General features: G+C 40.8%; 1 protein-coding gene across 1 annotated transcript in view; it reads right to left on the bottom strand.

Moving 5' to 3' along the window:
• Positions 1-14,689, bottom strand: part of LOC308310433 (uncharacterized protein) — a gene marked incomplete at both ends in the record, with an annotated part of 38,629 nt that extends 23,940 nt beyond the window's left edge. Inside the window, 7 exons of the mRNA XM_080756776.1 lie at positions 6,555-6,638; positions 7,144-7,338; positions 8,124-8,198; positions 8,337-8,449; positions 9,827-10,185; positions 14,287-14,532; positions 14,638-14,689. Coding sequence (XP_080612902.1) covers positions 6,555-6,638; positions 7,144-7,338; positions 8,124-8,198; positions 8,337-8,449; positions 9,827-10,185; positions 14,287-14,532; positions 14,638-14,689 — 1,124 coding nt within the window. The remainder of the gene's footprint in view (positions 1-6,554; positions 6,639-7,143; positions 7,339-8,123; positions 8,199-8,336; positions 8,450-9,826; positions 10,186-14,286; positions 14,533-14,637) is intronic.
• Positions 14,690-21,838: the final 7,149 nt, after the last annotated feature.

The raw sequence follows: 21,838 nt of genomic DNA, 5'->3' as shown, positions 1-21,838 counted from the left end.
AAAAGCCGGATTGGAACATATAGGAGAATCCAAATATATTTTAGGAGCCTTTGTCAATGCTAAGACCTGAGACCATATTTTCAGAGAGTTTTGAATTATGGGGTTATGTCCATAACTACTTTTCTTGATCTTAATAGGGCTATTAAGTAATGCAGGAAGACACGACCCAGAACAGGATGCATGCTCGATACTAAGCCATGCAGGCAAATTTTCCAGGTTACATCCAGGATAGCAGTCATACCATAGATAAATAAAGTTTAAGTGAGCCGCCATATAGTATAACCTGAATTGAGGGAGTCCAAACCCTCCTTCGTTCTTACTTTTGCATAGATGTGGTCACAGCGAACTCTGTTGCATCACAACTGGTAGCCCATGTTTTTTGAAATTTTGGAAAAAAAAAAGTTAGCCTCGTTTCTCATCATTTTGGACCATGGGCTATAGCCCATATCGTACGGCATACTATAGCGCGTCGTTTTTCATCATTTTTGAGGATTCGAAAAAAATGACGAAATTACAAAAACGATGGGTTATAGCCCATGTTTTTTTTTATTTTGAAAAAAAAAAGTTTGCCTCGTTTCTCATCATTTTGGACCGTGGGCTATAGCCCATATCGTACGGCATACTATAGCGCGCAGTTTTTCATCGTTTTTGAAGATTTGAAAAAAATGACGAAATGACAAAAACGATGGGTTATAGCCCATGTTTTTTGAAATTTTGAAAAAAAAAGTTAGCCTCGTTTCTCATCATTTTGGACCGTGGGCTATAGCCCATATCGTACGGCATACTATAGCGCGCAGTTTTTCATCATTTTTGAAGATTTGAAAAAAATGACGAAATGACAAAAACGATGGGTTATAGCCCATGTTTTTTTATATTTTGAAAAAAAAAGTTAGCCTCGTTTCTCATCATTTTGGACCGTGGGCTATAGCCCATATCGTACGGCATACTATAGCGCGCAGTTTTTCATCGTTTTTGAAGATTTGAAAAAAATGACGAAATGACAAAAACGATGGGTTATAGCCCATGTTTTTTGAAATTTTGAAAAAAAAAGTTAGCCTCGTTTCTCATCATTTTGGACCGTGGGCTATAGCCCATATCGTACGGCATACTATAGCGCGCCGTTTTTCATCATTTTTGAAGATTTGAAAAAAATGACGAAATGACAAAAACGATGGGTTATAGCCCATGTTTTTTGAAATTTTGAAAAAAAAAGTTAGCCTCGTTTCTCATCATTTTGGACCGTGGGCTATAGCCCATATCGTACGGCATACTATAGCGCGCAGTTTTTCATCGTTTTTGAAGATTTGAAAAAAATGACGAAATGACAAAAACGATGGGTTATAGCCCATGTTTTTTGAAATTTTGAAAAAAAAAGTTAGCCTCGTTTCTCAACATTTTGGACCGTGGGCTATAGCCCATATCGTACGGCATACTATAGCGCGCAGTTTTTCATCGTTTTTGAAGATTTGAAAAAAATGACGAAATGACAAAAACGATGGGTTATAGCCCATGTTTTTTTCAAATTTTGAAAAAAAAAGTTAGCCTCGTTTCTCATCATTTTGGACCGTGGGCTATAGCCCATATCGTACGGCATACTATAGCGCGCAGTTTTTCATCGTTTTTGAAGATTTGAAAAAAATGACGAAATGACAAAAACGATGGGTTATAGCCCATGTTTTTTGAAATTTTGAAAAAAAAAGTTAGCCTCGTTTCTCATCATTTTGGACCGTGGGCTATAGCCCATATCGTACGGCATACTATAGCGCGCAGTTTTTCATCGTTTTTGAAGATTTGAAAAAAATGACGAAATGACAAAAACGATGGGTTATAGCCCATGTTTTTTGAAATTTTGAAAAAGAAAGTTAGCCTCGTTTCTCATCATTTTGGACCGTGGGCTATAGCCCATATCGTACGGCATACTATAGCGCGCAGTTTTTCATCGTTTTTGAAGATTTGAAAAAAATGACGAAATGACAAAAACGATGGGTTATAGCCCATGTTTTTTGAAATTTTGAAAAAAAAAGTTAGCCTCGTTTCTCATCATTTTGGACCGTGGGCTATAGCCCATATCGTACGGCATACTATAGCGCGCAGTTTTTTATCGTTTTTGAAGATTTTAAAAAAATGACGAAATGACAAAAACGATGGGTTATAGCCCATGTTTTTTGAAATTTTGAAAAAAAAAGTTAGCCTCGTTTCTCATCATTTTGGACCGTGGGCTATAGCCCATATCGTACGGCATACTATAGCGCGCAGTTTTTCATCGTTTTTGAAGATTTGAAAAAAATGACGAAATGACAAAAACGATGGGTTATAGCCCATGTTTTTTGAAAAAATTAAAAAAAAAAGTTAGCCTCGTTTCTCATCATTTTGGACCGTGGGCTATAGCCCATATCGTACGGCATACTATAGCGCGCAGTTTTTCATCGTTTTTGAAGATTTGAAAAAAATGACGAAATGACAAAAACGATGGGCTATAGCCCATGTTTTTTGAAATTTTGAAAAAAAAAGTTAGCCTCGTTTCTCATCATTTTGGACCGTGGGCTATAGCCCATATCGTACGGCATACTATAGCGCGCAGTTTTTCATCGTTTTTGAAGATTTGAAAAAAATGACGAAATGACAAAAACGATGGGTTATAGCCCATGTTTTTTGAAATTTTGAAAAAAAAAGTTAGCCTCGTTTCTCATCATTTTGGACCGTGGGCTATAGCCCATATCGTACGGCATACTATAGCGCGCAGTTTTTCATCGTTTTTGAAGATTTGAAAAAAATGACGAAATGACAAAAACGATGGGTTATAGCCCATGTTTTTTGAAATTTTGAAAAAAAAAGTTAGCCTCGTTTCTCATCATTTTGGACCGTGGGCTATAGCCCATATCGTACGGCATACTATAGCGCGCAGTTTTTCATCGTTTTTGAAGATTTGAAAAAAATGACGAAATGACAAAAACGATGGGTTATAGCCCATGTTTTTTGAAATTTTGAAAAAAAAAGTTAGCCTCGTTTCTCATCATTTTGGACCGTGGGCTATAGCCCATATCGTACGGCATACTATAGCGCGCAGTTTTTCATCGTTTTTGAAGATTTGAAAAAAATGACGAAATGACAAAAACGATGGGCTATAGCCCATGTTTTTTGAAATTTTGAAAAAAAAAGTTAGCCTCGTTTCTCATCATTTTGGACCGTGGGCTATAGCCCATATCGTACGGCATACTATAGCGCGCAGTTTTTCATCGTTTTTGAAGATTTGAAAAAAATGACGAAATGACAAAAACGATGGGTTATAGCCCATGTTTTTTGAAATTTTGAAAAAAAAAGTTAGCCTCGTTTCTCATCATTTTGGACCGTGGGCTATAGCCCATATCGTACGGCATACTATAGCACGCAGTTTTTCATCGTTTTTGAAGATTTGAAAAAAATGACGAAATGACAAAAACGATGGGTTATAGCCCATGTTTTTTGAAATTTTGAAAAAAAAAGTTAGCCTCGTTTCTCATCATTTTGGACCGTGGGCTATAGCCCATATCGTACGGCATACTATAGCGCGCAGTTTTTCATCGTTTTTGAAGATTTGAAAAAAATGACGAAATGACAAAAACGATGGGTTATAGCCCATGTTTTTTGAAATTTTGAAAAAAAAAGTTAGCCTCGTTTCTCATCATTTTGGACCGTGGGCTATAGCCCATATCGTACGGCATACTATAGCGCGCAGTTTTTCATCGTTTTTGAAGATTTGAAAAAAATGACGAAATGACAAAAACGATGGGTTATAGCCCATGTTTTTTGAAATTTTGAAAAAAAAAGTTAGCCTCGTTTCTCATCATTTTGGACCGTGGGCTATAGCCCATATCGTACGGCATACTATAGCGCGCAGTTTTTCATCGTTTTTGAAGATTTGAAAAAAATGACGAAATGACAAAAACGATGGGTTATAGCCCATGTTTTTTGAAAAAAATAAAATAAAAAGTTAGCCTCGTTTCTCATCATTTTGGACCGTGGGCTATAGCCCATATCGTACGGCATACTATAGCGCGCAGTTTTTCATCGTTTTTGAAGATTTGAAAAAAATGACGAAATGACAAAAACGATGGGCTATAGCCCATGTTTTTTGAAATTTTGAAAAAAAAAGTTAGCCTCGTTTCTCATCATTTTGGACCGTGGGCTATAGCCCATATCGTACGGCATACTATAGCGCGCAGTTTTTCATCGTTTTTGAAGATTTGAAAAAAATGACGAAATGACAAAAACGATGGGTTATAGCCCATGTTTTTTGAAATTTTGAAAAAAAAAGTTAGCCTCGTTTCTCATCATTTTGGACCGTGGGCTATAGCCCATATCGTACGGCATACTATAGCGCGCAGTTTTTCATCGTTTTTGAAGATTTGAAAAAAATGACGAAATGACAAAAACGATGGGTTATAGCCCATGTTTTTTGAAATTTTGAAAAAAAAAGTTAGCCTCGTTTCTCATCATTTTGGACCGTGGGCTATAGCCCATATCGTACGGCATACTATAGCGCGCAGTTTTTCATCGTTTTTGAAGATTTGAAAAAAATGACGAAATGACAAAAACGATGGGTTATAGCCCATGTTTTTTGAAATTTTGAAAAAAAAAGTTAGCCTCGTTTCTTATCATTTTGGACTGTGGGCTATAGCCCATATCGTACGGCATACTATAGCGCGCCGTTTTTCATTGTTTTTGAAGATTTAAAAAAAATGACGAAATGACAAAAACGATGGGTTATAGCCCATGTTTTTTGAAATTTTGAAAAAAAAAGTTAGCCTCGTTTCTCATCATTTTGGACCGTGGGCTATAGCCCATATCGTACGGCATACTATAGCGCGCAGTTTTTCATCGTTTTTGAAGATTTGAAAAAAATGACGAAATGACAAAAACGATGGGTTATAGCCCATGTTTTTTGAAATTTTGAAAAAAAAAGTTAGCCTCGTTTCTCATCATTTTGGACCGTGGGCTATAGCCCATATCGTACGGCATACTATAGCGCGCAGTTTTTCATCGTTTTTGAAGATTTGAAAAAAATGACGAAATGACAAAAACGATGGGTTATAGCCCATGTTTTTTGAAATTTTGAAAAAAAAAGTTAGCCTCGTTTCTCATCATTTTGGACCGTGGGCTATAGCCCATATCGTACGGCATACTATAGCGCGCAGTTTTTCATCGTTTTTGAAGATTTGAAAAAAATGACGAAATGACAAAAACGATGGGTTATAGCCCATGTTTTTTGAAATTTTGAAAAAAAAAGTTAGCCTCGTTTCTCATCATTTTGGACCGTGGGCTATAGCCCATATCGTACGGCATACTATAGCGCGCCGTTTTTCATCGTTTTTGAAGATTTGAAAAAAATGACGAAATGACAAAAACGATGGGTTATAGCCCATGTTTTTTGAAATTTTGAAAAAAAAAATTAGCCTCGTTTCTCATCATTTTGGACCGTGGGCTATAGCCCATATCGTACGGCATACTATAGCGCGCAGTTTTTCATCGTTTTTGAAGATTTGAAAAAAATGACAAAATGACAAAAACGATGGGTTATAGCCCATGTTTTTTGAAATTTTGAAAAAAAAAGTTAGCCTCGTTTCTCATCATTTTGGACCATTGGCTATAGCCCATATCATACGTCTCGCGAGAATCTCGTCTGGAATCGACTACCTCTGGGATTACATGTAACGGCTGGCCTAGAGTGAAAACCTCATATACTATTATAATACGATGCGTGAAAAAAAAATAAAGTTTGGAGCTATCTAAATACCCACATTAGAAGGAGGACAACATGTGCAAATGCAAGCTGTGGGAGGGGAGGGGGGAGTCAGAGGGAGATGTAGAGGAGGGGGCATCTATGAGAAAAATCAAGGGCACTATGGATGATGGCACAGGGATGAAGGTAGATGCATGGCCAGTGTGTTTTGGTGTGGTGTTCTCCTTTAATCTCTGTAACCTCCAGGCTGTTTATGGTAAAAGATCAAAATCTGTGCTGCATGTGTTTGTGTGCGTGTGTGCGTGTGTGTGTGTGTGCGCGCACGTGTGTGCCGTGCGTGCGTGTTTTATGATAAACATAGCATGCTCTTAACTTGGACGCTGTGCCTACAAGCTATTGACCACAAAATTACACAAACACACACACACACACACACACACACACACACACACACACACACACACACACACACACACAGATCAGATGCCAAGAGATCTAACAGATTCATAAAAACCTTAAAAACGAAAATCTGGAGACACGTGCGCGACTGCACTCGCGCGCGCGCGTGCACACACACACAAATTGAATTCCATCCTTTTCCGACCCAGTAGTCTTGAGGACAGCAAGGCAGAGATGAGATGTTCTTTATCTTCTGTAAATCATTTTTTAAATATTGATATTTGAACAATGTGAGAGCTGGGGGGGGGGGGTGATTTATCCCATTTTGACCTGGGAACGGTTCTACAAATGTCTTCTAACTCATGACTGAAAACCCCCATGTTTCTATATCAAGTGTTTCTCCAACATTTGTACAATATGTATTCAGATCTCTCACGTGGTGGTGGAGCCACGTTCAAAGATGGGGTCTTTGCCATCCGCTGGGTTCGGTCCTTTCGCCCTCTTGACCTCCACTGTCAAACTGAGACACAAGTTTGCCGAGCGTCACTAAAACAAACAAGCCTTTGTGTTTTGTCTCACACATTATATATATATATATATATAGATACCTGGCATTAACTGTTTAATTAACTCGACTACAGCAGCAACATAAGAGATCAAAACGGAACGCTCAAATTGACTTTTTCCTTGTTCCACAGCCACGACAAGGAACCGGAGAAAAGGTTCAGTAATGTCTGCTGTCCACAGGGTGGATCTGTAGACCAACATAGAACACCAACCTTTGTTTATACCGAGCTAACACGCTTGGCACGAGCCCTTCAAAGTAAACCGAAAAGTCGATAAAAAAAAAACACGAACCACGAAAACTAGGAATTCACCAAAAAAAACAGACATTTGACGACTTCTGCACTGCTTCCCACGGTCTCAACTGACTGTTTAGCGTTGATTTCAAAAAGGCGCAGACCACGTCCTGAATGAAACGTGACGCATGCCGAAAGAATAATGAATGACTGAACATCACTGACCTGGACTCGTCGATAATCAGCGTGCCGTCCTCGGCCACTTTCACCCTGGGAACCATCAGCTGCTCGTCGTCCGCTTCACAGTCGTCGGCGTCCGCTTCTTCTTCCTGTTCGTCATCGCCGTCGTCCTCGCCCGCCTGGTGAGACGACGGCGCTGGGCTCGGGGGAGGGGGAGGAGTCGGGACCCTCTCGGGTGACCTGCGGAATTCAGGAGAGTTTTGTTGAGGCTCACTCGCTTGAGTGTTAAACCATTCTGACCTGAGATCAGATTCATACAAGGTTTCCACTGGACACACACTGGTCTGATTAACCCATTCTGACCTGAGATCAGATTCTAAAAATTTCAGTCATTCTTCGATTTTTCAAAAATAGCAGACCTACAAGCTCGTAGCGCGCCACTCGGTGGCGCGCTATGAGCTTGTAGATCTGCTATTTTCCAATAGCTAAAGCATAACATGATGCTATCACCAAAATGGGTTCCAGATCAGAATGGGTTAAAGAGCCTATGTACAAGCTCACAACGTGTCGCTAACGTTGTGAGCTTGAAGAAATGTGTCCGCGGCCCAGACGGTTAGCTGAACCGTCTGGGCACCCAGGCTGCTGAGCCAGCCTGACGGCGTGCCGCGGGTTCGACTCCCGATCCCGACGGCCACGTGTCTTCCCCCCCATTTCCTGTCAGTCTACTTTCATCAATAAAGGCAGAAAAAGACAAAAAAATATCATAAAAAATAATAATAAATAAATGTGTCCGCGACCCACAAATGGGTCCCGATCCAGTGTTCGGGAACCAGTGAGGTAGGCTATTTTCGGCAAAGAGATTTGGTGTAAAAATGGAAATACTATTATGGAGCGATTGGAGCCCTGGTGCACAACGCTAACATAAAAAGTTAAACTAATAATGTAATATAGTTACAAAAGAAAAAAGGTACTTCATATACAGTAAGTATGTTTCAACAGAGGAATATAATAAGACAGAGTCTTACGGTTGTCTAACTGGAGAAGGTGGGACCACAATCTCCTCCTCGTTCTTTCCCTGTGACTCCTGTGCTAAATAAGAGCTGGAGATTTAAAAATAATAAGAAAGAGCAAATAATTACAAGTCAGGAAGACGGTAATAATAATCCATTTTAAATAAATACATTTTCTAGAGGCAAGCAGTGTCACATGATATAAATAATTCCATAGTGGACACTCACCTCATGGGGTTAGAGACCGGTAAATAGTAGATGAGGTCTCTCATGGTCATTTTGGCAGGGTCCGGAGTGTATTCCTTCACACGAGATTTTGACGTGGAATTTTTCATGCATTTCTACAAAATCAAAGAGTGAAACACAATTGAAGATGATAAATGCAAGATGCCAATGTGTTTAGAAGGTACAGTAGACAGCAATAAAGTACAATAGAAATGAATAACGTAATAAAGCACTTAACGTGATTAGTAAATGCTAATCAGAGGCCATGTGAACCCAAACAGACATCCTGAAATCACTTCAGTTGTTTACCCAGCAACTATTCATTATTTATAGTTAATAATGATAATAACAACACATATTTTGACATTTTTACATGATGCATCACTAAACCCATTATTGAATTAAATTATTCTGGGGGGCGGCAGTGGCTCAGTCAGGTAATAGAGGAGCTGGTTGGGGATCGGAAGGGTCCGGATTGATCCCGGGCTCCCCCAGAGTTAGTGTCGAACAGAAACTGAACCCCTAACTACTCCCGATGAGCAGGTTGGCGCTTTGAATGGTGTCATGGATTAAAGCCAAATACAATCTTAAAATGTTTGTTCCTAATCTGTGATGAAACAGCAAATTCTTGTTAATAATTGTAATAATCTAAACCCATGTTCTTGTTGTTCTACATGCAGCCAACCTGTAATTGGCTTTAATAATATTGTAATAATAATCTAAACTTTTGTTTTTAATAATATATTTCTTATCCCACGATTTTGTAACCCATTTTTCACCCCTGTGTCAATCATCTAATTCTAATGTGATCCTGGGCTCTACACACCCTCCACCAACCTAGTCCCCATATATGGGGGACAAGGGGAGAGCAACAGACTTGAACTCATGCTTCCTTCATGCCTGAGTGTCCAAGTTGCTCCTTTACACCTGACAGGGGGGAGTTTCCCTGGTTGGACGTAGCGCGTGGAAGGAACACGTTATTCCAACCAGTTCCTTTCCCCTCCATCAGCCGCCCCGGCTGGCCAGGGGGAGGCAGTTTAGTGACCAGGATTACTGCATGTTTTTTGTGAGGGTACCTACCCTAGGGGACACGGGGAGAACATGCAAACTCCACACAGAAAGGCCCTTTCGCCAACCCCGCCTTCGGGTATGGGCACTGATGACGCGGAGGAGGAAACACGCCGCCAGCACCCACAGCGTCCCGAGCGGGAATCGAACCCAGGACCTTCTAGCTGTGAGGCGACAGCACTACCAACTGTGCCACCGTGCCCCGTAATAATGTAAACCTATGTTCTTTTTGTTCTACATGCAAGCCAACCTGTTGAGGAAATTGGCTTTAACTTTTGCATTTCTTAATTGAGTTTTATGGAAGACGCTTCTGAACAGTAAACTGTAAAAGCACTTTGGATGAAGGCGCTATAAATGCACCATGTTTCATTCATAAAATGAACCGTTTCACCAACAAAATGTTCAAAAAGATGATATATTATTACCTTAGCCTTATCCTTGTTCATCTCCTTTTTGAGCATTTCTCTGAGTTTGCGGGCCTTTGCCAACCTCTGCAGGTCTGACGAATCATTCAGGAGGCTGCTTAAGCTGAACTCGTCTTGCGGCCGACGCTGTCCACCTTTAGATTCAGATCTTGACACCAGAGTCTTGGCCTTCTCTGACATCTCTATGGCCTCCTTGTCTGACAGACATGGTTTGTCTGGTGGTTTGGGAGGAACGTCTTTGGCTTGACTTATTGGCGACAGTTCCAACGGTTGGCTTTTTTCAAGGGTCGCTTCTGTTGAAATGTCGTCTTCTGCCGGAACTAAGGGTGTTGTGGGCCGTGTGTCACCTCCAGAGAAGCCTGTCAGGATCATGACATTTTAAGTTCATTAGTTGTCATACACAAAATTGTGATTAATTCATTTTGTATATCATTTACATTTGCCTTTCGGCAGATATGACGATTCAATAGACAAATGAATGCCTGATAATGGCCAATTCTAATAATCAAAATAAATATGTGCTCAAGCCAAAACAGGTCACGTATATCACCCATTCTTGAGATAAGGGACAAAACTTTTTTCAAACTGGATTTTTTTTTTTTTAAGATACATTCAAATCAAATAGATGTATTTGTAGACACAGGTCTCAACTACCAATCTTGAGAAGGAACAGGTTTTTCGCATAACATTTCTTTCTAAAATGGGACATTTATGCACTTAATACCTGATTCATGTCAACTCCGTCAGACACACTAAAATCCCTTTTAATTGAATTTTATCATTTCAACAATAATATAAAGTCCTCAGTTATCTTATAATGGCTTTCAGTAATCAAGTTAAGTAATACAAATCTTTTAATATTATTTTGTTCCAATATCACACTATTATGAAATATCCAATTTCTCAAAACCGTCATTTCAACCTTTATTTTCAATATTATAACATGAAAACCATGTAAAAAAAAAAAAAAAATCATCATTACGTATCATTTCAGTTGGTGTTTCAATACATAAGCACAAAAGATTTGACAGCGAATTTTCTATTTCTTTGGAAATTAACAAAAACATCACGGGACGAACGTCTGACGGAGTTGACGAACATCTGACGGAGTTGACAAGTTTAACTGATTTAGGTTCTAGACCACCTAGGATCTTGATTCTGGTGACTAATCCCACATTTTCAAGGATGAGGAATACAGTGGTACTATTTAGATTTGCCCTGTGAACATGGCAGCCATTTTTCAAAATGGCCGCCAACTTTCTGTTATTTCCCAATAACTCAAGTTCTACACCACCTAGGATCTTGATTCTGGTGACTAATCATACATTTTCAAGGATGTGGGATGCATTGGTACTATTTAGATTTGTCCTGTGACCATGGTAGACATTTTTCAAAATGGCCGCCAACTTTCTGTTATTTCCCAATAACTCAAGTTCTACACCACCTAGGATCTTGATTCTGGTGACTAATCATACATTTTCAAGGGTGAGGAATACAGTTGTACTATTTAGATTTATCCTGTGACCATGGATGGTAGACATTTAAAAAAATGGTGGACCTGCTATTATTTTACCAATTTACTCAGGGAATATTATCAGAATAATATAAAATCTGTGAATACATTTCTTACCAAGAATTTTCTTCACCAATGTTTGTAAAGGTGTCTACTAACATATCCCACATTGGTTTCTATTTGACCACCCTAGGGGCATGTTTGACAGCTGCTGAAAGTTGGGTACCATCAACAAACAATATAAGGCTAAATGTTTTAAATTTCATTATGCTTTAAGTAGCATGTCAAACTAGGGGCTTTTCATGATTCTGGATCCATTCCAAGCATTAGTTTTGCACAAAAAACACTACGTTGGCTAAAAACGGCCATAGCCATCATCACAGATGTGATGAGGTCAGCACATGTCGGCACATTTGGGCAAGTGGCTATGGCCAAACTAGGGGGTCTATGGCCAAACTAGGGGTCAAACTCCTTGGGCTAAATTCGGTGAGGTGAACAGTGAGCAGTGAACAGTGAGCGAAAGACTGAAGACAGAAGATTTGGCTTCAGGACCATCAGGCAGGATGTGCAGACACTGAAGGCATCAGTGTCTTTCTCTGTGTCCCCAGCATGTCAACCAAAGCAATGTTACCAAATCAAAGGAGCCTTCACCTCATGTCACCTGGGGCTGGGTGAGCAATCGTATCCTGTATCTAAACTCACAACTAAATACAGACACTTGGCCAGACTGCCGTTTGAAAGGGTCAAACCCCTCATCCTGATTGGGGAAGACCACCCCACCTAATCACACCAACCGAACAAGTGAGGTTGGGGCCTCCAGGTGGGCCAGCAGCCATCTGCACAAGACTGGGCTGGACCCTGCAGGAAAGCAATCTCCAGCCAAGACAATGTAAGTTGACTATAACAGAGCCCCAGAACACAGAGCTCAGGAGAAGGATGGAGAAACACTGGCAGGAGGCCACCAAGATACAATGCCCCAGAGACCCAGAGTGTGCCACCACTGGCAATAAGGAGATCAACTGCTGCAGCAAAGATGTCATGAAAGGCAAGTCTCCACCAAAAAAAACCCTGAACCTAATCGGGGTGTCAAGAGACCAAAGTTTCTCCCCCACAGTTCCCTGCAGTGGCCAGTGAAGTCAAACTGTGCATCTGTACCTGAAAGGGGCAAGTCAAAGGCCAGAAAGCCCACCTCCTTTTAATGTCCTGTCAGTAGAAACTCAACCTGCACCTGAAATAAGCCCTTACCTCTCCCAGAGAAAGATCATCCTTGAAAATGTAATGATTAGTCGCCAGAATCAAGATCCTTGGTGGTCTAAAACTTGAGTTATTGGTAAAATAACAGCAGGTTGGTGGTCATTTTGAAAAACAATGGCTGCCATGGTCACAGGACAAATCTAAATAGTACCACTGTATTTCTCATCTTTTAAAATGTATGATTAGTCGCCAAAATCAAGATCCTAGGTGGTCTAAAACTTGAGTTATTGTAAAATAACAGCAGGTGGCGGCCATTTTGAAAAAGAAATGGCTGCTATGGTCACAGGACAAATCTAAATATTACCAATGTACCCCACATCCTTGAAAATGTATGATTAGTCACCAGAATCAAGATCCTAGGTGGTGTAGAACTTGAGTTATTGTAAAATAACAGCAGGTGGCGGCCATTTTGAAAAATGGCTGCCATGGTCACAGGGAAAGTCTAAATTGTACCACTGTATCCCTCATCCTTGAAAATGAGGTCTTAGTCACCAGAATCAAGATCCTAGGTGGTGTAGAACTTGAGTTATTGTAAAATAACATCAGGTGGCGGCTCTTTTGTAATATGGCTGCCATGGTCACCACGAGACAAATCTGTGATGGCCCCATAGCCAAAAATGTTCCTTAAGGCATGCTCTAACTGTGTGCCAAATTAGAATACTGCCCATTATTCAAAAACAATAATTTTATTGTTTTAGGAACACTTTTGTCAACTCCGTCAGATACACGTCAACTCCGTCAGACACAAAATCTGACGGAGTTGACGTCTGACGGAGTTGACAAAATGGCATTTGTTTTCATCTTAACCCTCTTTAGTACAATGTAGCCATTTTGTTTTTGCTTAATTTTGTTAGCTAAACCTAACCCCTAAACTAAAATAATAAACATTATTTTTGAATTCTTAACAAAGATCATAATAATGTCCTGACGGAGTTGACATGTAAAAGCTGTGACCACATTGTTATCAACATTGTTTGTTTAAAATATCAAACAATTGAATGCTTGTCAGACCAGGTACTCCACTGTTGCAACAAATATAAATGGGACTTGGAAAAGGAGTCTTCAGGCTAAATCTGTCGACAATATTTTCTGATTAATTTAAGACTTTTAAAAAAACCTGACGGAGTTGACGGAGACGTGGGACGAACATTTGATATGAGATATTTAATAGAAAATATGATATAAAATTAACTGTTCATATTATTTGCTATGTTGTTGACAATCTACTTTAATTTAGTATGTATATTTATGTGATTGTGACAGTATTAGACACTTTTTTGGCAGTTTGAAATTGTGGCCACTTGCTGGGGACAGGCTAAATACAGGCCTTTTTGGGTACAGGGCCTGCTTTTAACTAATTCAGATGGAATATGAAAACAATTATAATGAAATTAAGGGCATAATAATACACAACTGTATTACACTTAACTTTGCAAGTGCTTTTATTTTTATGAATTAATTTATTTTTTACATAAAATAAGGCTCTTATGTGTGGGACATGTTTTTTCCACTTTTGTCCCTCATCTCAAGAATGAGTGATATACAGGTCATATACACAAACTTTCTAAAATACTGCAAAAATCTCAAAGCTCACACACGCTCGACAGGCTTATCAGTCTATTTTCTCAATTTATTTTTAATGGAAACAAGTCTAAGTAACAATTATTATGTGTTAATTTGCAGCCAGACTGACCTCCAGAGAGCATCCGCTGCTGGCGTGGGGACGTGGTTCCCTGTGAGAGCGTAGCATCAGTCTGGCTGGAGGCAGTCACATCCTGCTGGCGTGGGGACGTGGTTCCCTGTGAGAGCGTAGCATCAGTCTGGCTGGAGGCAGTCACATCCTGCTGGCGTGGGGACGTGGTTCCCTGTGAGAGCGTAGCATCAGTCTGGCTGGAGGCAGTCACATCCTGGCTGTCTGCTGGCGTGGGGACGTGGTTCCCTGTGAGAGCGTAGCATCAGTCTGGCTGGAGGCAGTCACATCCTGCTGGCGTGGGGACGTGGTTCCCTGTGAGAGCGTAGCATCAGTCTGGCTGGAGGCAGTCACATCCTGGCTGTCTGCTGGCGTGGGGACGTGGTTCCCTGTGAGAGCGTAGCATCAGTCTGGCTGGAGGCAGTCACATCCTGCTGGCGTGGGGACGTGGTTCCCTGTGAGAGCGTAGCATCAGTCTGGCTGGAGGCAGTCACATCCTGGCTGTCTGAACAAGGTCCTTCCGGGACCGCCGTCCTGACCGGAGACTTTGGGGCTCGAGCTCGGTTCAGCGCCGGAGCAACTTTGGGCTTGATGGAAAAACGCTTCCTCCTCTGGAGCGCAGCTGAGGGGGAGGTGCCTTCGCCACCCGCATCACTGGCGTCCCTAAATGAGACAAGACACAACGCAGGCAAAAGCAGCTCTCGTGACTGAAGATTTTTGTCATGTCAATTCCTAATCTGTGAACAGCATGAAAGAGTTTTTAACCCATTTTGACCCGAGATCAGATTCTAAAAATGTCTTCTACATCCTGACAGTTTTCGGAAAAAGCTACGTTTCTATTGTCAATCGTTCTTCGATTTTTCGAAAATAGCAGACCGACAAGCTCGTAGCGCGCCACTCGGTGGCGCGCTATGAGCTTGTAGATCTGCTATTTTTCAATAACACCAAAAGAGGTTTCCGCCCAAAATGAGTTTTAATGGAAGCTGCTGTATTCTATTACTAGTTTTGAGTCCCAATGCTCTTCAATCTTATCAAAAATGACTGTAATCAGTTGTGGTGACTGAGAATGGATTCAAGCCATTCAAGACATTGAAAGCAAAAAGTCAAATCGGTATGAGAGGAGTCAGGACACAACGCATTTATCTTTAGCTTGCAAAGCCTGAGCAAAATGTATAAGCTTAATTAAAGCTACACAAGCTCACCGCGCATCGCAGCCTGACGCGCGGTGAGCTAGTAGATCGGCCATTTTCGGTTGTGCGTCGCCGCCGTCACCCACGCACAACCAAGTAGCATTCCGGCAGAACTCACCTTGGGACAGTGCTTTTCCCTAACGGAGACACAGGCGTTCCGTCTGTCACAACAGCCACAGAATGGTCCTCGTTTATTTCACGCTGTGGCGTTTCCTGGGAAATAGGGAGGGGTCCAGGTGCGTCGTCTTGGGACACGGGCTGCGATACAGGTGCATCTTGCGGTACAGGTGCGTCTTGGGACACGGGCTGCGGTAGAGGTGCATCTTGCAGTACAGGTGCATCTTGGGACACAGGCTGCGCCGGTACAGATCTGCCTGCTGGCCGGACATTTGGCCGAACACTGATCCTAGATCTGCGAAGCATTGTCACCTGAGAGGACATGGAAGTGTAATGCAATGTTACTCGTCTGGACCATATATTGCATCATGTTTTGTAGCCTGTGTTAGTCTGCTATTGGGGGGACTACGGATAAAACAATGTCCATATTTAGCTAAATCCGGTGTATTTACATTACATTATGTACTATTATAAAATACGAGTCGAGTCAAAAATGATGAAAAACGGCGCGCTATAGTATGCCGTACGATATAGGCTATAGCCCATGGTCCAAAATGATGAGAAACGAGGATAACTTTTTTTTTCAAAATTTCAAAAAACATGGGCTATAACCCATCGTTTTTTTCATTTTTTCATTTTTGTCAAATCATCAAAAATGCTGGGGAACCCCTGGAACTCCCTCAAGGACCCCTAGCTGGGTCCCCACTTGGTCAAGATGGAAATAATTGATCCAAATTCATCAATTCAATCATAACTACTAACAATGTGAATATAAGCAGTATAGAAAATCAAGGGCAGAGAAAGAAGTAAGTTACAAACACAGTGGTGTACAATTATAACTCAAGATTGTTTTTATGTTTTACATCCAGGTAACTGAATGTCTCGAAAACCAAGGAAATGTGTGTAGACTTCAGGAGAGCCCTCCCAGTTCCCCAGAACAGCGTTGCCCATGGTGAGCAAGTCCACCTGCAGACCACTTACAGATACCTGGGTATACTACATTTGACAGCAAGCTGAAATTCGATGTGAAACTGTGAAATGTTGTGCAAGAAAGGCAACAACGCCTCTTTTGCTTGAGGCAGATCGCTAAATTTCAGGTTGACAAATCCCTAATGAAACTGTTCTACGGTGCCTTTATTGAGTCAGTTATCTAATTCTCCATCATTTGTTGGTATGGAAACCTAAACATAAAGGACAAAAACCACCTTGGTAGGATTGTGAGAACGGCCTCAAAGATTGCCGGAGTTCATTTCAGTAGTCTATCTAGACCAAGTATTTAAAAATCAGGTGCTTAAGAAAGCCACGTCCATTTGTACGGACAACTCCCATCCCCTCAGCTCTGAGTTCAAGCTGCTTCCCTCTGGCATTCGCCTAAAGGTTCCAGGGGCCAAAAGCAACAGGGTATAAGTTCTCCTTCGTGCCTGTAGCTATCCAGGCTCTAAATGCCGATAAGAGGAGGAGGAGGTAACTTGTCACCTGACTCGCTTGTATGAATTATTTATACAACTGTTCTGAAAATGTTATGAATTACAATGTTACACTGATACCTTGAACTGCCATCCTGTCCTCACCTCGTAACTTTGCCTGTTCAAACCCCGTTGGTAAATTTCCTACAACACGGACTACTCGTTTTTGTGAGGTTATGGTTAGTTTGACATTAGAATACGGACCCCCATTTAGTGGCATTTCTATCTCTGGGACCCCCAGCAACAAACAGGTAGGTACTAGGTAGCCTACTGCAGGGGGTCCCCAGACCCCAGCAACCTTTGATTGAAATAATTATTAACAGTTTGCAGAATTACAGTACATTTTGATTGATATATGGTCATAAATCATTACAATATACGTCTAAAATGGTGCTGACTAGTACACAAAATGTACACAGGCTGGATTAGCAAGATATGTGGTAGTATTGCTTGAAATACAGTGAGACAGCCATGAAACAAAAGTACCTTCGCTCTCATGGTTTCAATCCTCTCCTGCGTCCCCTGCATTAAGGCGTGAGATTCTGTCCTCTGCTTCCTGAGATCCTGGAGGGGTTGTTTTCAATCAGTTATGTGGAGTAAGCTGCTGACATACTGTATGCTAAATAATTAGAATAGTAATCACTTAACATGAAGTGCCGTGATTTCTTCCAGGTGTTTATGAGTTGACAGTACTTCATAAGAAATTTTAACAAATACTGTACACACACACACACACATATATATATGCGTGTACAGTATTTGTTAAAATGTATATATATATATACACACACGCACACATGTGTGGGCACCGCTTCGAAGTCATAACACTCAGGAAGGCGAACGTCTCCCAACACTGGCCGGCAGACGAGCGCTTCTCTTGGTACCACGGATACTCCTGGACGGTGGCCACTTGCCCGCGGTGTAAAACACATCTAGGTGGGTAGTATAGTTGCCTGCTACAACTACAAGCGCATTGCAATATTTATTTTACATAGGATTATGAAAACGCATGGGAACTATAATAACTAACCACTTTTAGGTTGGACGTTTCAACCCAGCGACTGGCCAGAGACCATCACAAGAAAGAAGTTTGAGGAATCGGACCAGACATTTGTGGCTCGAATCACCCATCGATTATGAAGAGAAGACTTTGCATCAAGCCTGCTCGTCACACCAAAATCTTTTATGAGCTGATTTTGTTTGTATATTAAGGCATGTCCAGTGCCTACATTGCCATTAATAAAATGTCCTCTTTAAAAGAGTCCCACACATTTATACACAGTAAGTTTTATTGTAACAAAGCAACTTGTACACCTCAAATTTAAAACAGTTTCTTTTCCCCCCCAGCAGAAAAGAAAAGGGTGATTTCAATGCAATTTCCATGAGTTTAACAGGTCATATTTCCCATGAAGCAGTGGGGGCCAAAATTTACAAGCTGTTAGCTTGTAGCTCCATTATGACTTCCTTGGATAGTATGCACCCAAAGTGGGGGAAATGCTGGACTTCATGGGCTGTATTTTGCGTGTCTTAAGTACCAGGTCTTATTCCCTAACTTGAGTAAACTAAAGACCTGGAGGCGTGATCAATGCTCTTTGGCCACTCAGAATAGCCAAATGGCATTGATCACGCCTCCAGGTCTTTAGTTTACTCAAGTTAGGGAATAAGACCTGGTACTTAAGACACGCAAAACACAGCCCCATGTCTCTTAAGTCATAAGTAATTTTGACAAAACTGAATTGAGCAAATTTACATAACATCCATATACTCAAGGTAGAAAACATCAAGAACCTAATTTTGTCCAGCTGCACACCAATTCATCAAGATTCTACAAGGCTATTTTAATTCCTTCCATTGATATCCCTATTCATGACAGTTCAATTTGATTGCATACAATACTCGCCAATATTGGACCTCTACAGAAATCTAGGGTTATCCTCTTTCAAGTCTAACAAAAAGTCACCATTGTATGAGCAACCGTGTCAATCTCCATGTTATGATTTTTAGTGTTACACCTTCATTACCTGTGCTGTGCAAAACCACTTTGATCACACACCTGGCAATGAGCGCACAGGTAATGCACTTGTAGATCAAAACTTATTTGAATCATGCCTTTGTGGAGTTTGACAAAATGTTTCTCATAAGAGTGGATTTATCTGAAACAAAGCCTTTGTGTGGACAGAGAGGATAACCCAAGCTTTTGTAGAGGTGCAACATTAGCTAGTTTGTTTACAACAATCAGATGGAACTTTTTCGTCTCACAAACAGGGCCGTCAATGGAGCAAACTGCAACTTGGAGGTTGGATAGCCTGGAAGTTGTTTGTGGCCATCATCAAGAGTTCCTCCCAAGATACGATAATTTCTGTCCTGATCTGCAGAAATCTAAACTATGTAGGCGGCATCTAGAGACCATCCAGTCTACTTCCAGTTCCCACCCATCCCCAGCGTAGCCCCCTAACATTACAAGTGATAGGAATGAGCTGGTACTTGTTAAACACATAGGGGAAAAATAAGATTTAGATGAGTCAAAGGAGAACTTAAACATGGCACAAACAGGTGAGAGGCTTCAGAATGGAGATGAAGCACACAAAAATAAACTTCCTGATCATAGGTGAAAAACCAAACAGGGAAGAAAAGGTGAGGGTCTTGGTAGATCCACGTCATCTCAGTCATCTTCTCCATCATCATCGTAAAAATAAGAAATTAACAGTCATGACAGTACACAGATACAACTGCCAATAGTGACAGGAGTTAACAGATTATGGCATCCATACCTCTCCATCCTCTTCCTCTCCATCTTCATCACCCTCCTCATCGATGTCCTCCAAACCCTCTTCGTCCTCATCATCATCCTCACCTTCAACCTCCTCATCATCCATGTCAGGAACCTAGACATTAAAGAAATGTAAATTTCAAGGAGCTCAGGTTGATTCTTAAAGATGTAAGTATTCACTTCAAACTCACCAAGGCAGAACAGCTACAAAAATGTCCATGAAAACATGTACAAGTTTTAAACTACATAGAACAAGCAGCTCAGATCTAAAACAACTGAAGTTTCAAATCCCAGCAGGGGTGCAATGTTCACTTTTCACCGTGACCGTGAGTCAAAAAGTATGCCACAGCTGCAATAGCCATGACGAGGCTCACAGTTAACAGTAAAAATCACAGATGATATTCAAGACGGCAAACGCTACCTACCAGGTAGTACTGCAAGGGGTTAGGCCAGATGTCATCCTTGATGACCTCTCCCAGCTCGTCAGGCCCAGCATCAGCGTGGTCAGTGAACCAAGGGAAGAAGCTCTCTGGCTCTTCATGTTGCCTCTTACGACCAGCTTTGTTCCGCGTCTGGCTGGAGCGCTTGGTCAGGTCCTTCAAATAAGACAAAGAATATAAAGTGTCCATGATGTATATTGGCACATGCCTGTTATTTTTCCATCAAAGGCAGCACACACAAACACGCAAAAAATTATTAACTTTAATTTAAGGGACAGATACATTAATCAATATTACTGTGGGTGTGCCAGTATTAGACAATTTGGACAACTTGCCAGTTTAACTGTAGTCCTCCTTGGCTGGGGATTGTGGGACTAACACCTCAAGTGGTTACCTTGATTAACGAGCATTGTGTACACCAGCATAATTGTTACCAAATGTAGCTCAATTAACACATACCTTTCCTGACTTCCATTTGATTTCCGTCGACTTTGAAGATGGGTCTCCGCTCTCATTCAGGTGGAACTCTTTGGAAAGCACTTTGTTTTCAAAGTACGGCATTATTGTATGCATTATTTCAAACAAAACAAATAAATGTGAAATACAAAATAGCGAATAGCTCCAACATAGAAATACAGGTAGCATATGCCCTCAGACATTTTGTGGGGAAATGAAACAGTTATAGCTTCTACTGTAGGTGTTTCAATTAATTCAAGCAACTTAGAAATAAGAATCTCATGTGATGTCACAATTTCAGTGTTCTGTGTTTGTATAGCTATGGAAAAAGTTTGAAGAGCAACAGCGAAAAGAGTCAGACGTCCCAGGAGTTTACGGAACCAACATCATACACTTATGGATAGTTTGGTCTCGATTAAAATTAAACTACAAATAGATCTGCTATAATGTTACCCAGTGATATTTACAGGAATGACGATGATGGCAATATCTGCTCTCTGTGAGTACACATTAAATCCTCAGTCTTAAATTAACTCGAAAAGGTGAATTTTCAGTTACACAGTAACTGAGGCTATTGTGTATTTAAATGTAGGCTATGTCAAAATAATCCACAATGGCATATCTCTTGACAGACATTAAAACATTGACTAAAACATTGTATACACAATACACTATGAATTAAGTTTATACAAAAAAAAAATTGAGTTAGATTCAACCTAGAACCCGCCACTTTCCTCAACCACCTAGGCTGGCAGCATTCCATTTTGGGTTTATAACACTTTAATCTTAAAAGTAGCCGATCTACAAGAGCGAATACAGGATGTCGCTGTAGCATGCTGCAAGCTGGATTTGTACTCTGCTACCAGGGAAACTCTTTTTAGGAGTATATGATGATATTTATCTGTACTCTGCTACCAGGGAAACTCTTTTTAGGAGTATATGATATTTATCTGTACTCTGCTACCAGGGAAACTCTTAGTAGTATATGATGATATTTATCTGTACTCTGCTACCAGGGAAACTCTTTTTTAGGAGTATATGATGATATTTATCTGTGGCGACTTCAACCAAGATCTGAATCCACACAAACTCAAATCAACAGATGACTTCATGAAT

The sequence above is a fragment of the Protomyctophum bolini genome (assembly GCF_963924005.1).
Source record: "Protomyctophum bolini genome assembly, chromosome: 22".
Lineage (NCBI taxonomy): Eukaryota > Metazoa > Chordata > Actinopteri > Myctophiformes > Myctophidae > Protomyctophum > Protomyctophum bolini.
Note: the sequence above shows the minus strand (reverse complement) of the source record. Positions and strands in the feature narration are given on the sequence as shown.